The 12843-nt window shown below is 56.9% G+C and overlaps 5 protein-coding genes across 5 annotated transcripts in view; 2 read left to right on the top strand and 3 right to left on the bottom strand.

Moving 5' to 3' along the window:
• The window catches only part of VTJ04DRAFT_9456 (uncharacterized protein), a gene marked incomplete at both ends in the record, with an annotated part of 2237 nt that extends 1582 nt beyond the window's left edge, over positions 1-655 (bottom strand). Inside the window, 2 exons of the mRNA XM_069368005.1 lie at positions 14-135; positions 209-655. Coding sequence (XP_069216277.1) covers positions 14-135; positions 209-655 — 569 coding nt within the window. The remainder of the gene's footprint in view (positions 1-13; positions 136-208) is intronic.
• Positions 656-1348: 693 nt separating this feature from the next.
• VTJ04DRAFT_9455 (uncharacterized protein) lies at positions 1349-3758 on the bottom strand (the record flags this gene model as incomplete). The annotated part of the gene is made up of 3 exons (XM_069368004.1): positions 1349-2016; positions 2090-2423; positions 2499-3758. 3 exons carry the CDS (start codon positions 3756-3758, stop codon positions 1349-1351), a joined length of 2262 nt encoding a protein of 753 aa, XP_069216276.1.
• A 2341-nt stretch (positions 3759-6099) lies between these two features.
• On the top strand, positions 6100-8107 carry VTJ04DRAFT_9454 (uncharacterized protein; the record flags this gene model as incomplete). The annotated part of the gene is made up of 5 exons (XM_069368003.1): positions 6100-6371; positions 6446-6802; positions 6856-7198; positions 7262-7946; positions 8031-8107. 5 exons carry the CDS (start codon positions 6100-6102, stop codon positions 8105-8107), a joined length of 1734 nt encoding a protein of 577 aa, XP_069216275.1.
• Positions 8108-8530: 423 nt separating this feature from the next.
• On the top strand, positions 8531-8755 carry VTJ04DRAFT_9453 (uncharacterized protein; the record flags this gene model as incomplete). Its single annotated transcript, XM_069368002.1, has 1 exon — positions 8531-8755. One exon carries the CDS (start codon positions 8531-8533, stop codon positions 8753-8755), a length of 225 nt encoding a protein of 74 aa, XP_069216274.1.
• Positions 8756-8775: 20 nt separating this feature from the next.
• VTJ04DRAFT_9452 (uncharacterized protein) lies at positions 8776-12588 on the bottom strand (the record flags this gene model as incomplete). The annotated part of the gene is made up of 7 exons (XM_069368001.1): positions 8776-10219; positions 10306-10437; positions 10501-10818; positions 10942-11043; positions 11186-11895; positions 12027-12041; positions 12451-12588. The coding sequence occupies 7 exons, from the start codon at positions 12586-12588 to the stop codon at positions 8776-8778; spliced, it is 2859 nt and encodes a 952-aa protein (XP_069216273.1).
• Positions 12589-12843: the final 255 nt, after the last annotated feature.

The raw sequence follows: 12843 nt of genomic DNA, 5'->3' as shown, positions 1-12843 counted from the left end.
AGTGGTGATGGACTGGCCGTTGGCGCAAGTCGAATTCCAGCCAGCAACAGTGCCCGTGTAGAAGCAGCCCGCAGGGACACCAGCGTAGGCAGCGGCAGCCTTGTACAAATCAGGGTACACAGCAGAGAGAACATTCTGGTGAGAGAGGTGTCAGTAACCGAGACAAGAGAGCTGACCACAACTTGAGCCTCATCTCTGTGTCACTCACCGTCATCATAGCGCCCGAGCTGGTGCCAGCAACAAAGACCTTCTCCGGGTTACTATTATATTGCTGCAGAGCCCACTTCGTCATGAGAGAAATGGCGTGGCTGTTGGAACCGCTATCGCGGGTATAGGCAGCACGGGACGAGACATCCCAGCAACCGCCGTCATTGGGAGACTCCGGGTAGACGACAATGAAGCCATACTGGTCGGCAAGACGAGCATACGGAGTACCGGTGTAGAAGGCGTTGGCGGTGCCCGTGCAGTAGTGAACGGCCGTGAGAACGGCAGGACGTGGCTGAAGCCTGTCGGGCACGTAGATGTACATGCGCGCACCGCTAGGGTTGTTGCCGAAGTTGTTGACCCGCGTGAGCGTCGCTCGCTTGATGAGCGGCGTGGCCTCGGAGAAGGAGACCAGAGCCAGGAGGCTCGAGATGAGGGTCGGGACCTTCATAGTGTCAAGAGCCGGGCGATCACCAAGTGTCGTTGCTGGATTGGAGGTGGCGGAGGTCGCTGCGTCCCAAGTTAGCAAATGACGGGCCTTCTGGCTTCTAACCAGGCATGATGCTGGGGCATAGTTCCTGGAGGTGGGATCAGAATTCTTCCATGTGAAATCAATGGATAACGAGATACGGAACTGCCATTGCAATGACAAGCTGCTCGCCGGGCTTTCGATTACTCCTTGGCGGTGTGTTTTGCATTGCCAACCAGATCAGCATGTCCAGCACATGTTGGCCCAGCTAAGGCAGAAACTCAGGCTGACTGAAGGGGCAAAGCCAGTGCAGAGCCCATATCGCTGCAGACCTGCTATGCCTAGGGTTAGGGTTGCGCTGCCCAATCTCCAACCCCTCTTCCGGTGTCTTTTATCTTCCTCCCATCTGCATACCTAGGTAAGTACCTGGGCTTGAAGGTATGGAATTGTTTCAGGAGGTATGCAACGTAGATATGATAGGAGGTAGTTATTGCAATTGACCTTATGAAGCCGAATAAGCAGTCCGTCCCGGGCACCCAGTGTCTTGAATACCTAAGTAACCCCAAACATCATCTCTTCGAGGGTTTCAGTCAAATGTCCAATATCACTCATCCAAAACCTTGTCTTGTCCAAAAAGACTCACCGGAAACCGCATCTAGACCCAAAGAACATCCATCACCCGCGGAATCCCGGCCAGATCATGCCTACAATGCCTGTGTCCAAGACCCTCTCCTGCCGGTCGGGTCGCATGTAATAGATATGGTGGAACAAGGTGCGCTCGCCCTTGAGGAATTTCTCCCGCTTCTCCTCGGGACCCCAGGCCACCAACACCTGCTGTTGCCGGATCGGCGTAGGCTCCTTGATGGCATTGCCCTTGCCGACCTGGCGCATATAGAGCGCCGGCACGATGGTCGCCACAGGCACCAGCTGGCGGAAAAGCTCCTCCGTGCTTGGCTTGTGCTCAAGAGTGGCCAGTCTGAACTGTTTGCGATTGGCAAGAACGTTTATGCACTTGAGATCCCCAACGTCCCGCCAAAAGTCCGGGTTCGCCTCGAGCTCTCGGCTGCGGCCCGCCCAGATCATATAGGCCGTCAGGTCTGGGTAGAAGTGGTGAGTCGACGTCATGAACTTCTCATGCAGGTTGATTGCAGGCGTGATGATATCATCATGGAGTGCCCGCACAGCGTCATTCCAGCTAGTCTTGTCCTTGCGGAACACGCAGAACATGGTGGACAGCTCGTGGGTGAGTTCGCGCATCCTTCGGTGTTTATCCTGCTCATAATTGCTCGAGTTTATCAGAGCGTTGAGAGTCTCGGCGCGCCACGACCGCAGGGCGAACAGATCTACTGTTGAGTCAACAATCCTCTCCGTGCCATGATACATGGATAGATATGTTTTGGGTTGACAGGTGCCTACCTCGCTTGGGCCGCACGTTGTTTTGCATGGTTGCCTCGAGGAAGCTGATGGCCCCCACCAACTCTGGGACCGCACCATAGAGGACTTTGTTGAAGATGCTAGTCATCAGAAAACGCAGAACAAGCGCCATCAGGATGTCGGCATCTGTATCCGGGTACCGGCAACCAAACACCAAGTCCGGATGGGTCTGCATGAACCCGCGAAGGGCCAGAACATCATCGGTGTTCTTGCGTGCCCGGTTCAACACTCGTTCGATGCGTTCGTCGCTGTCAAGAATAGGGTCGATGAGGTTTTCCACCCATTGAGTAATGTTGCTGATCAATTCATCAAAGTCCTGTCAAGTATTGTTTCCAGCATGTCAGACAGTCCAGTCTTTGATTTGTACTGTGGGTCACCATTGAGATCTTACCTGGATGGCCTCATTAGGAGTGAGGTCTTTGAGGTAGGGCTGGAGGCTGAAGATGTGGGATCTGGCCTCGTCAAGCTCGGCGCGGAGGTTCTGAACCTCGGCGCGCAACACTGCGGTCTCGTCGCCCGAGTTTGCGGCATCCTGCTTGGCGAGTTCCCGAGCCTTTTTGGCCTCTGCCCTCTGCTGTAGCCGGAGTTCCTCCGCAGCTCGCTCTGCCTGCTCGGCCCGGCTATTCGCCTCCTTGAGTTGCTCGGACAGCTTGTGCGCCTCGATGGCGAAGAGACGCTCCAGTTTGTCCATGTCCTCCTTAGTATAAGTTTTCTTCTTCGCAGCCTCCTGTGGGTCGTGGAAATCGACTTGGTTTTCCGTGTGCGAATAGGCCTCCATGAACTGTTCATCATCATCTGCAGACATGACGTCGTCGTCGTCCTCCCTTTCCTCTCTCTTGATCCTCTCCTTGTCCTCCTCGACCTCGATTGATGACCCAGGTTGCTCCGGTCGTGCCGAATCTGGGCGTGTTCTACGTTGCAACTTGCGTCTCTCACGCGCACGGTCAGTGTTTGGGGGTGTCGAGGTCTTGCTCGGGCTCGTGCGGGTTGCCCTGATCCTCTCTCTCTCATCGCCCTCAGAGTGCAGGGGCGGCAGTGACTTGACGTCAGTCTGCGCTGGCACATGTGACGGAGGAGGCACGGACGGATAGGTCGGGACACGGTTCGACTGGGAATATGTCGCATGAGGATGCGATGAATGAGCGCGTGAGGTTGGGCTGTATGGAGATCTTTGCTCAAGAGGATCCTGGTAAGCTTCATGCTTCTTGTCCTGCCCCTTCTTCTCCTGTCGCGGCATTGACTGCTGCTGCTCTCCAGGTGTTGTGGAGCTGCCTTCCAGGCTTGAGAGTGGCAGGAATCTCTTGGACCACTCTTCCTCATCTGAAACGGCAGTGAGCAAGTCCAGGGACTGGGACTGTGCTGACCTTTGAAGTCCGGACCCGGTGGTGCGAGGACCAGTCCCTGTGGTGATGGGTGCAGCCGACATGCCGGTCATCTCAATGTCGGCCGGATCGCCCCGGAGCCCCGAAGCGGCAGCATCTCGGTATGATCCATGAGCATACTGATTTGGTTTCGGGGGGCGGGGCGGCGGCGCCTCCGTAGAGGCAGGCTGCCGATCATCAGTGGTCCGCCTCGGAGCTGTCATGTCCACGGCATGGGAGGGCTTGATGGACTCGTCATCGTAGGGACGCATGTCTTCAACGGTGGTCATTATGTGTGTGGTAAAAGGAAGCGGGAGCATAGGAAAGCGAAGCAATAAGGCTCTCCCGAAAGCCGAGAGGATGATGATAGGGCAGAAGGTTTTAAACAAGTACGGGTAAACAGACACAATCCACCACCCGCCCGAGTCAGGGCAAGGACGGGAGCAAGGCTGGGTCTGGCGTAGCTACCGAGAAGGAGGTGTCTGGGAGTAATCCTGTCATGAAAGGGAGCTGGATGATTGTCGACAGCGGGCGATGGGTGAGCTGCATGTTCAGCCGTCCGTCCCTCTGTGCAGCCCCTCCTTGGAGCGAAAATGCGGGGTTCAACTTCAGGCTCAGCGAGAGGGTCAATACCTGATAGTTTCAGTCCAACGAAGCATGAACAGGGGAAGGCAGCCTTGTCGGCAGAATGGCCCAACAACGGAGACACTACTTATAGATCCCAGGTTGGTGTCAATTAAGTTATCAGGTAGGTAGTTGATGGTCTACCTTGTGGAGGATTGAGGTTCCAAGTTTGAATTTCCTAAAACGCGGCTCGAGGCTCCAAGTTTTCGTTCTCCATCATCAACGAGGTTTCAGGCCGTCAGCCTACTACTCCGTACTTAGCATGGACATACATCCTGAAAACCGCGCGGCTAGGTACAGGTCCATCAGGCGCTGCCATGAGTGGAATCACCCCCACGCAACCAACGGGCAGTGCTCAAGGTTGACTGAGCTTTCCGTTTCGTCTCGCCATCAGTGATGTAACAAGCCTGATGTTTCGTTGGGCGGAAGGCTCGATCGTGTCGACGATGTGTTCAACCGACAGAGGTCAAGTCTGACTGTGCAGGGGCTCTTGTCCCCTGCTTCGCCCAATGGTCGCTGATATTGATGGCCCACTTGCCCTATTTGTAGGGCGCAGCCTTGTGGGGTCTAGGTGTGTCCCCGCATTCGGTCCTGGGTGGCGCCTGCTCCGGAATGCGGCTGTGCCAGACAGGGCAAACAGGAAAGACTGAGGTTCCCGGATCAATTCTTGGCTCTGTCCGCGACTGCTTACAATTCTCGCGTCAAGATGGGCTTGGAAGCAAACAAGCAAGCAAAAGATTGCAATTTCAATGTCTCTGCCCGCCTGTCGGTTTGTTCTTTGAAGCGGAAGAAGTTCTGCGTCAAGCAAGGAATCAGCGGCATGGGAGTCCACAGCCTTGCCAGGTTCGCTTCCCCGCACCTCCACCACCACCGCTACCAGATCACCCATGTCTTCTCGGCGGTAGATAACGTTGAGCGCGCTGCCCAGGAAACACCACAGCCGCACACCACAACCCGCAGAATGTTGAGTGGGTGCAGGCTCTAGGCATTCGGGCTGAGCAAGCCGCCAGCGAATCGCGTGGCCATGTTCCATGATTCCCCATGATCCGATGGGCTGCAAATGGAGCAAAAAGAGGGGGAGCTGCAGCACGACGCAACATGCAATCAAGGTTAGGCACCCGGGTCCTCCAGAGGGGTCTGGGAGACAGGCCTTAGGTCTTGATTCGGAGATCCTGTCACTGCCCGGTGTTCCGTTTGAAGAGACCGGACGATGACTTGAGCTTCCTGTCTCCCACCGGGCCCAGATCCCGACGGCAGCCACTGTGAGGACCGATGACGCGGGCGTACTATCCACTGTTTCAGGTCAAGCTTGGGTTGGCATCTCCATCTGCGATTTAGCCCTCTCAGCCTCTTTGGGCTTTCTGAGTGCAAGCAACGGCACTGTCCAGTGACCTCGTGGCCAGGGCAGCTCCCCACGAACCCTCCGTCTGAGCTTTGGGCGTCCTGGACCTCTAGCCTTATACCAGGCTGCCTTGCCTGTCATTGGATTGACTAGTGCCTGCAGCCGTACCCATCGCCAGCTTTCTTCTTCAGCCCCCCGCCCCTGGCTGTCCTCCGTGCTCTCTTGCCAGCTTTTTTCTCAGTGGACCTCTTTCGATTTGTTCTACCGAGACTCTTCCTGGCCCATCTCGCCGTCGCCAACATCTTAGACCGCATTGCCAAGTCAACAAGGACAAAGCATCTTACCAAGCTTTGCCTGAGTTTGGCAACTGGGCATTGAACGTGAAGCTCTGGCGAATTGAGCCCTGTACCGGTCCCAGTTTCTCCAGCTCGGTCCTCTGCCAGGCTGACCTCACTACCCCCTGACTACATATTAATGGAGCGATTGTGAACTCCACCTGCATTCTCTACCCCATATCCAGCTCAGGCTTCGTTGTGGTAGGCCTCAAACACAGTGACGGGTTTTCTCATAGCTGTTGAGGCTTTCGTATAACCACGCCACTCCTATTTGGTTTTCTCTTCTATCTTCCTTTGGCATCAAACATCTTGGCTCGATAGCTGCCCGCCATGGATTTCGACAGGCTCACCATCAACGAGCGCAAGATCATCGTCGGCATCGACTTTGGCACCACCTACTCAGGTGTGGCCTGGGCCGAGACACAACGCCCAGATCGTCGCATGGCCATCACTGTCTGGCCCATCTCCAAGACAAACCGAGAGGGCGAGTCTTCCGACAAGGTCCCAACAAAGCTCCGCTACAATGGCAACGGAGACCCAGAATGGGGTTTCTCGATCCCAGTTACCGCCCCGCCTGACGAGATCATCGAGTGGTTCAAGCTGTAAGTCCTATCGGCAGGCCTTCTTGGGGGGCAGGTATCTCTTCATGCGAAGCCATATTGACGGTCCCTCGCAGCGATCTGGATCCATCTTTGCAGGCCATGGGCACAGCTGTGACCAGCGCTGCGACCCGTGGCGCCCGTAACGTCGACAAGCTCGTCACCGATTACATGTCTGCCCTTGGTGACCATCTCATGTACACTTTGAAGGAGAAGCTGGGCGAGGGTGTCGTCAAGAACACTCCTCTCGAGTTCGTCGTCACCGTCCCTGCAATCTGGAGTGACCTGGCCAAGGATAAGACTCGCCAGGCCTGCCAAAAGGCGAGAGGCCTCTCGGCTTCCAAGGCACCCATTCATCTCATCTCGGAGCCTGAGGCTGCTGCCATCTACGCTCTCCATGGCCTGGATCCCCATGGCCTTGAAGTAGGCGATAGGTAGGTTCTCATGAAGTCTAATCCTTGGCACAGTCCGTGTTGACAAGACGTAGCTTCGTCATCTGCGATGCCGGTGGCGGCACTGTCGACCTCATCTCCTACACCATCACCAAACTAAAGCCCGTCCTTGAGGTCCAGGAGGCCACACCTGGCTCAGGTGCTCTCTGTGGTTCTACTTTCCTCAACATGCGCTTTGCCAAGTTCCTCAAGGCTAAGCTCGGCAGGCTGGATGGCTTCGATGACGAAGTCCTGGCCGACGCCATGGAGAGGTTTGAGAAGGCCATCAAGCGTCAGTTCACTCTCACCGCCCGTGACGATGAGACTTTCATCATCCCCGTCCCTGGTCTGGCCAACAACAGGGAACTTGGTATCAGCCGTGGTCGGTACGCGATGAAGGTGAGTCTATAAGGACACCCTTACCGTCTTCTTTTGGTTGTCGGTCACTGACACTCTGCCTAGGCCTCTGATCTCCGCGTCATCTTCGAGCCCGTCGTGCAAGAAGTGATCAAGCTCGTCAAGGACCAAATCACGGCCTCCAAGGTGCCCATCAAGGCCGTGCTCCTCGTTGGCGGCTTCGGCGCCTCCAACTATCTCAAGGAGCGCCTGCGCAACGCCATCGACCCCAGGATCTCAATCATGCAGCCGCCCAACGCCTGGCTGGCCGTGGTCCAGGGCGCCGTCATGAAGGGCCTGGCCCTCAGCGCGCCCGAGCAGCTTACCCAGGTGCGCGTGCAGAACCGCAAGGCGCGCAAGCACTACGGCACCGAGTGGCGCGTGCGCTACGACGAGCGGCTGCACAGCTCGCTACGCAACAAGAAGCACTGGTGCGGCCTGGACGGGTGCTGGAAGGTGTACACGATGGAGTGGTTCATCCGCCGCGGCGACACCGTGTCGGAGAACGAGCCCTTCTACACCAACTTCGTCTGGACCGGCCCCGTCAACCAGGGCCGCATCAAGAAGATCAAGATGGACGTCTACGCCGACAGGACCTCGCGCGAGGCACCCCTGTCTAAGGACGACAACGTCAACCTGCTGTGCCACGTCGAGGCCGATGTGACGCACATTCCCGAGAACCAGCTGCCCCGGAGGAAGGGCGCCGATGGGCAATGGTACTACGAGCTGGAGTGCAAGATTGAGGCAGTTTGTGAGTTTCCCTCCGTCCCTCCTCCCCCTAACCCCCGTCTCCCGTTGGGGACTGCATCCGATGACTAACACCAGGCACCTGCAGATCTCTCCGCCTCGACGCAGTACACCCTGCTGTACAACGGCCAGCGGTACAACTCGGTCACGGCAGAGTATGTCTAAAACTATGACTGAGGCCACTCAGGGGGCGACACGGCATATCGTTTTGGACATCTTTCATTTCGGAAATATGGTGTTTTATTGTTATTTGTGGCGTTTATATTTTGGACGAGGTTGATGATACTCTCTGTCGTACCTGTAGTGTGGTGTTTAGTACCTAGGAGGCAAAGCAATATGAATGATGATGAAGCAAATCTGATGAGATATACTCCACGGCCCTCGCTAGACGTATTTTAACTGACTGTATGTATATGTTAGATCACCAGGCCTGCTTGCTGGATGAACAATTCCCAGGGACGCCAGTGAAAGAATGGGATGGTCGATGTGTTGTATCAGAACTCCGACCGTCGAGCCAGGCTTCCCCTCTCCCAGAGCCTCGAGTCTGATTGATCAGGTAAAAACGCATCAAACATCAAACCATCTCACATGTTGGAACACAAAAACTCCACTGAAAGCTTTCGAAACAAGTTCTCCAAGGTGGAGGTGAGCGAAGATGTTTTCGGCATTCCGCTAAGCTTCAACCCAAGACACCAACATCACTACCAAACCAAATACTCTCATCCGACCCGACCCGAGTTGCGCGAAGAGCAAGGCAGAGCCAAAGCCTCGTCACTAACAGTATACATGGTGTTTCTTCCTGTCCTTCATTAGGTACGCCAGACAACACCAATTCAACCCTTCGCAACCCGCCTTCTCTTGGCCGCCGCTGCTCCCGAGCCCTCCGGCTCCTGCTCATTCCCGGCGTCTTCAGGCTGTTGATCCTCCTCACCATCCACCTCAGCCTCTTCCTCTGCTTCATCCCTCTTCTCATCCGCCGTCGCAACCTCCTTTTCCTTGCTATCATTATCATCCCCGGCAGGAGCATCGCCCTCACCATCCTTGCCAGCCGAAGGACCACCACCAGAAGCAGCAGCATTTGAGGCATTCGCAGCAGCAGCCACCGCCGCCGCCGCCGCGGCAGCAGCGGCAAGCGCCGAAGGGGGCACGTTACGCCGGACCTCGGCCGACCTGAGCTCACTAAGCAGTTTCTCGACCTCAACGAACATCCCGCGCGCGTCATTGACGACGCCAAACTCGTCCACCTTATACCCGAGCACGCTATCTTGCTGGTGTCCATGATGATGGCCGTCACCCTCCTCGTCATCAGACTCTGCATCATGCAAGAACGCCGGTCCCGGACCATGATTGGGATCCGGGTTGTACATAATGGCGTTGGCGAACATGTGTGCTAGCTCGCGATCGAGCTGCGACGAATTGATGATGGAGCGGGGAGGGACGAGGTCTTCGGTACGAGGTAGCCAAACGCTACTCGTTCCTGGATCCCCGCCGTCAGGGAGGGCGGCGGCGGCAGCAGCGGCGGCACGGTTTCCGTGGTTGATAGCGGCACGGATGCTCTTCAGGTCTTGGGGCTGTTTGACCACCTTATGATAGCCAGGCGCGTCTTTCTCACGGATCGGTTGGGCAAACATATTGGCCGAGCGGTGGTGGATAATCTGCTCCATGGCTGAGCCGCAGACCTTATTGAAGGAACGCGTCCAAAGGACCAGCTTGGGACCCTCGCCGGGTACATAACCCTCAGGGAGGGTCTCTCGGATCTGGTTAGCGCGAGGCGTCTGGGCTGGCGTCGGTGTGAAGTCATCACGCTTGCGCTTCGAGGATCGTGACGGCTGCATTCGCCCCGTGACACTCTCATCGGCGGTTGTATCGCCAGCCTCGGTCGTCGGTTGAGGGGTACTCGCTTCCTCCTTAATCTTGGCGAGTTCCTGCTCGGCCCCGGACTGCGGTGCTTGCTTCTCCTGGGAGCCCGCTGACCGGGCAGTGGCTGGGGTTGGCTGTGGATGCGCTCGCTGAAATTTCCCTGGCTTAGCTTTGGGGGTCTCGATGGACTCTTCTTGCTTCTGGCTGTCCTTGACAGTCGGCAGGGTCGCAAATTGCAACACCGGACTTGTTGGCTCGTATGCAGGGCTTGGTACATCGTCATACCCCAACCGCAACTCAATCCCTGGCCTCGGAGTGGAAGGAGTGGAATTAGAAACCCATTTTGTTCCGCTACCCCCAGCAATCCTGATGGGAAAGCCGACGTTTGGCGTCCGAGGACCAGGGGCAGGGCTGAACCTAGCAGCCGGGGTGGGAGTTACGACACCAAGCCTTCCCGTGGGACGAGGGGGTTGGTAAGTATTGTTGAACCGTGGGCCTGTCGCCGTAGGAATATTTTGTGGCGCTGTTGGCGCTTGTAAGACCGTCGAAACCTGTGGCCGTGGTTGAGGCGCCGTGACCCCGGGACCTGGTCGAGGAGCTCCTTGGCTCGTTGCGACAGAGGGTGTTGCTGAGGCCTGGATTGTACCAGAGGGAACGGAGGGTACAATAGGTTGAGTCGGTGAGGCCTGACCAGGTACTGTAAAGGGACGCCCTTGGTATGGAGGATGGAACTGGGCTTGTTGTTGAACAGCACCCGGCGCAGCGGTTGGGAGTAATTGTGGTTGCTTGGGTGCAGGCGCAATGCCCGGGGCAGGAGGTTGGACGGTTGGTGGGAATTGGGTTCCGGGTTGTGGTTGCGCAGACACGCCCTGCACCGGTCGGCCGTGCTGACCTTGAAGCGGACCAGAACCTGGTTGCAATGGCATTTGTTGCGGTACGCGCTGCGGAGGCACTGGTGATTGGGATGGAGGCTGGGCCGCCGGGCCAGTGGCCGGCCGAGGTGGAACGCCCGCTGGCTGGTAAGGAGGCTCCCATTTTAGTTGTCCTTGAGCAGGTACCTGGGGACTTGGGGGTGGGAATGCCGGAGTTTGTCGAGCTGCCGGAACACCATCTGGCCTCTGCAGACCGTCGGCACCCACAGAAATTGCGGGTGAAGATGGTGGTTGGAATGGTGCGGCTCCCGGCGGAGCTTGAAGGACTGGAGATACCCCGTTTTGTGGGTGCCTTGGCGGCCCTGGAGCCTTGACAGGAGAATGTTTGGACGTATCCTGTGGGATAGCCTGAGCAGATGGGACTGGTGACCGAGGAACCGGTGGCTGTTGTTGCGGTGGTTGGGGCAAGAGTGGTTGCAGGTTTCGTAGGGGAGGATGAGGCGCAACATGCGGAACTGTCGGCTGTGGTGGTTTGGGCGAGGCGACAGGCGAGGAAGATGAGCCATTCTGCGAAACGGCAGGCTTTGGCCTCCCCGGGGCCTGAATCCCGTTGGGGCCCTGTGGCGGTTTTGACTCCGACTCGGCAGCGACCTCGGGAACTGACCTTTCCAAATCCTTAATCTCTTTTAGTAGAGCCTCATAGTTGCGCTCGTACTGCTGGACTTCTCCGACGGCGTGTTTCACATAGGCATCGTGAATTCGGGAATAAGCAGCTTCGATTCTTCCCAAATATTGGCGAGCTTCCTGAAGCGACGATAGTGGGGGTGGTTCTAGCCTCCGTTTCTTGGAGGCAGGCGACAGGACGCCATCTGGACCTGGAGTTTTATCGGAGCCGGAAAAGGCGAGCTCCTCGCGCACTACACGCAGGAATAGCTCCCGGAGGGCATCGGGGGTCAAGCGGCGGGGATCGTAGGTGGCGGCATTGCGGAGAAGCTTGTTGGCCTGGAGCGCATCGGCGATACGGGTAAAGTTGGAATCGTCGAGGCCAAAGTGGGCAACGGCGCGGAAGAGGAGCAGGGTCTCAAGCGGTGTATGCGAAGATGTTGTCGGCAGGGAGTTCGTCGAGATTGTCGGCGAAGTCGTCATGCCCCAGGGTCGTGCCGGCGGGGCGCCGAAGGGACCACCGCGGCTAGCCTGGACGACTTGAATGGGCGCCACGATCTGGGAAAGGGGGTTGCGACGGGTCAGAGAAAGCCAACTGGGGGAATGCGCGCGCACATGGAGGTGGCCGTGGGCGTGGAGGCGAAATCAGGCGAGGATGGACGCGGACGTGTCGACGCCAATGCACATACCGGCAGCTGCGAGCCCTGCGCAGTGTCAGTGCGAGGACCCGACGGACCGATTTCGTCGTTGTTCGTGTTGGATTATATGTATCGTGGTTACGAGGCCGGGCTGTCGCGCCGATGACGGCGTTCGTGGATGGCGATGGCGAATGAAGGTGTCTGTTGGCGACGAAATTTGCTGATGCAGTTGTTGTGATCACGTGATTAATTCTGCGGCTATCGCGCGGTGGGCGTGTCGCTGGGCTGGTTGGCGATGGTTGGGCTTTTCGGGTTTTGTCGGCGATGGGATTTGATGATTGGGGCTCGGGTCGTGTCGAGAAATGGATGAAAGGAAACAAAAAGATGATGAGAGCGTTTTCCTTGTTCGTGCCACGAGAAAGGTCGCAATGCGAACGGGTCCTTCCGCTGCATGGATGCATGCACGTGAACTCACAAGGGTTAGGGTTCGATATCGGGACTCGGTCTGTTCTGGTTGCCGATGATGCCGCTGCTCCTTCCGGCATGGAATGAGACACGAAATGGCGAATTGGGCAACCACCAAGCTGGAAGCGCGTCCATCAGCAGACGACATGGTCGTGGTCGTGGGGCTGTCCACTCCTTCCTGCTCCCAGATAACCACTAAGTCAATCACATTTCTCTGTGGCTCATTGTTTTTTGAGATTTGTGTGTGTGCTGGGTGGAATTGGATTTTTCCATTCCTTTCTGTTTGTTCTCTTCCCCGCTGAAACTTGCATCTCCTGTTGAACCCAAACAACCACAACACAACCCAGCGATCGTCACCAGTCCCGGTTCGGCAATTATTCCAGGTTGTACGGAATACTATAGT

This window comes from Mycothermus thermophilus (assembly GCF_041956435.1).
Source record: "Mycothermus thermophilus strain CBS 625.91 unplaced genomic scaffold VTJ04scaffold_6, whole genome shotgun sequence".
NCBI classification, from domain to species: Eukaryota; Fungi; Ascomycota; class Sordariomycetes; order Sordariales; family Chaetomiaceae; genus Mycothermus; species Mycothermus thermophilus.
This window is presented reverse-complemented; position numbering and strand designations above follow the sequence as displayed.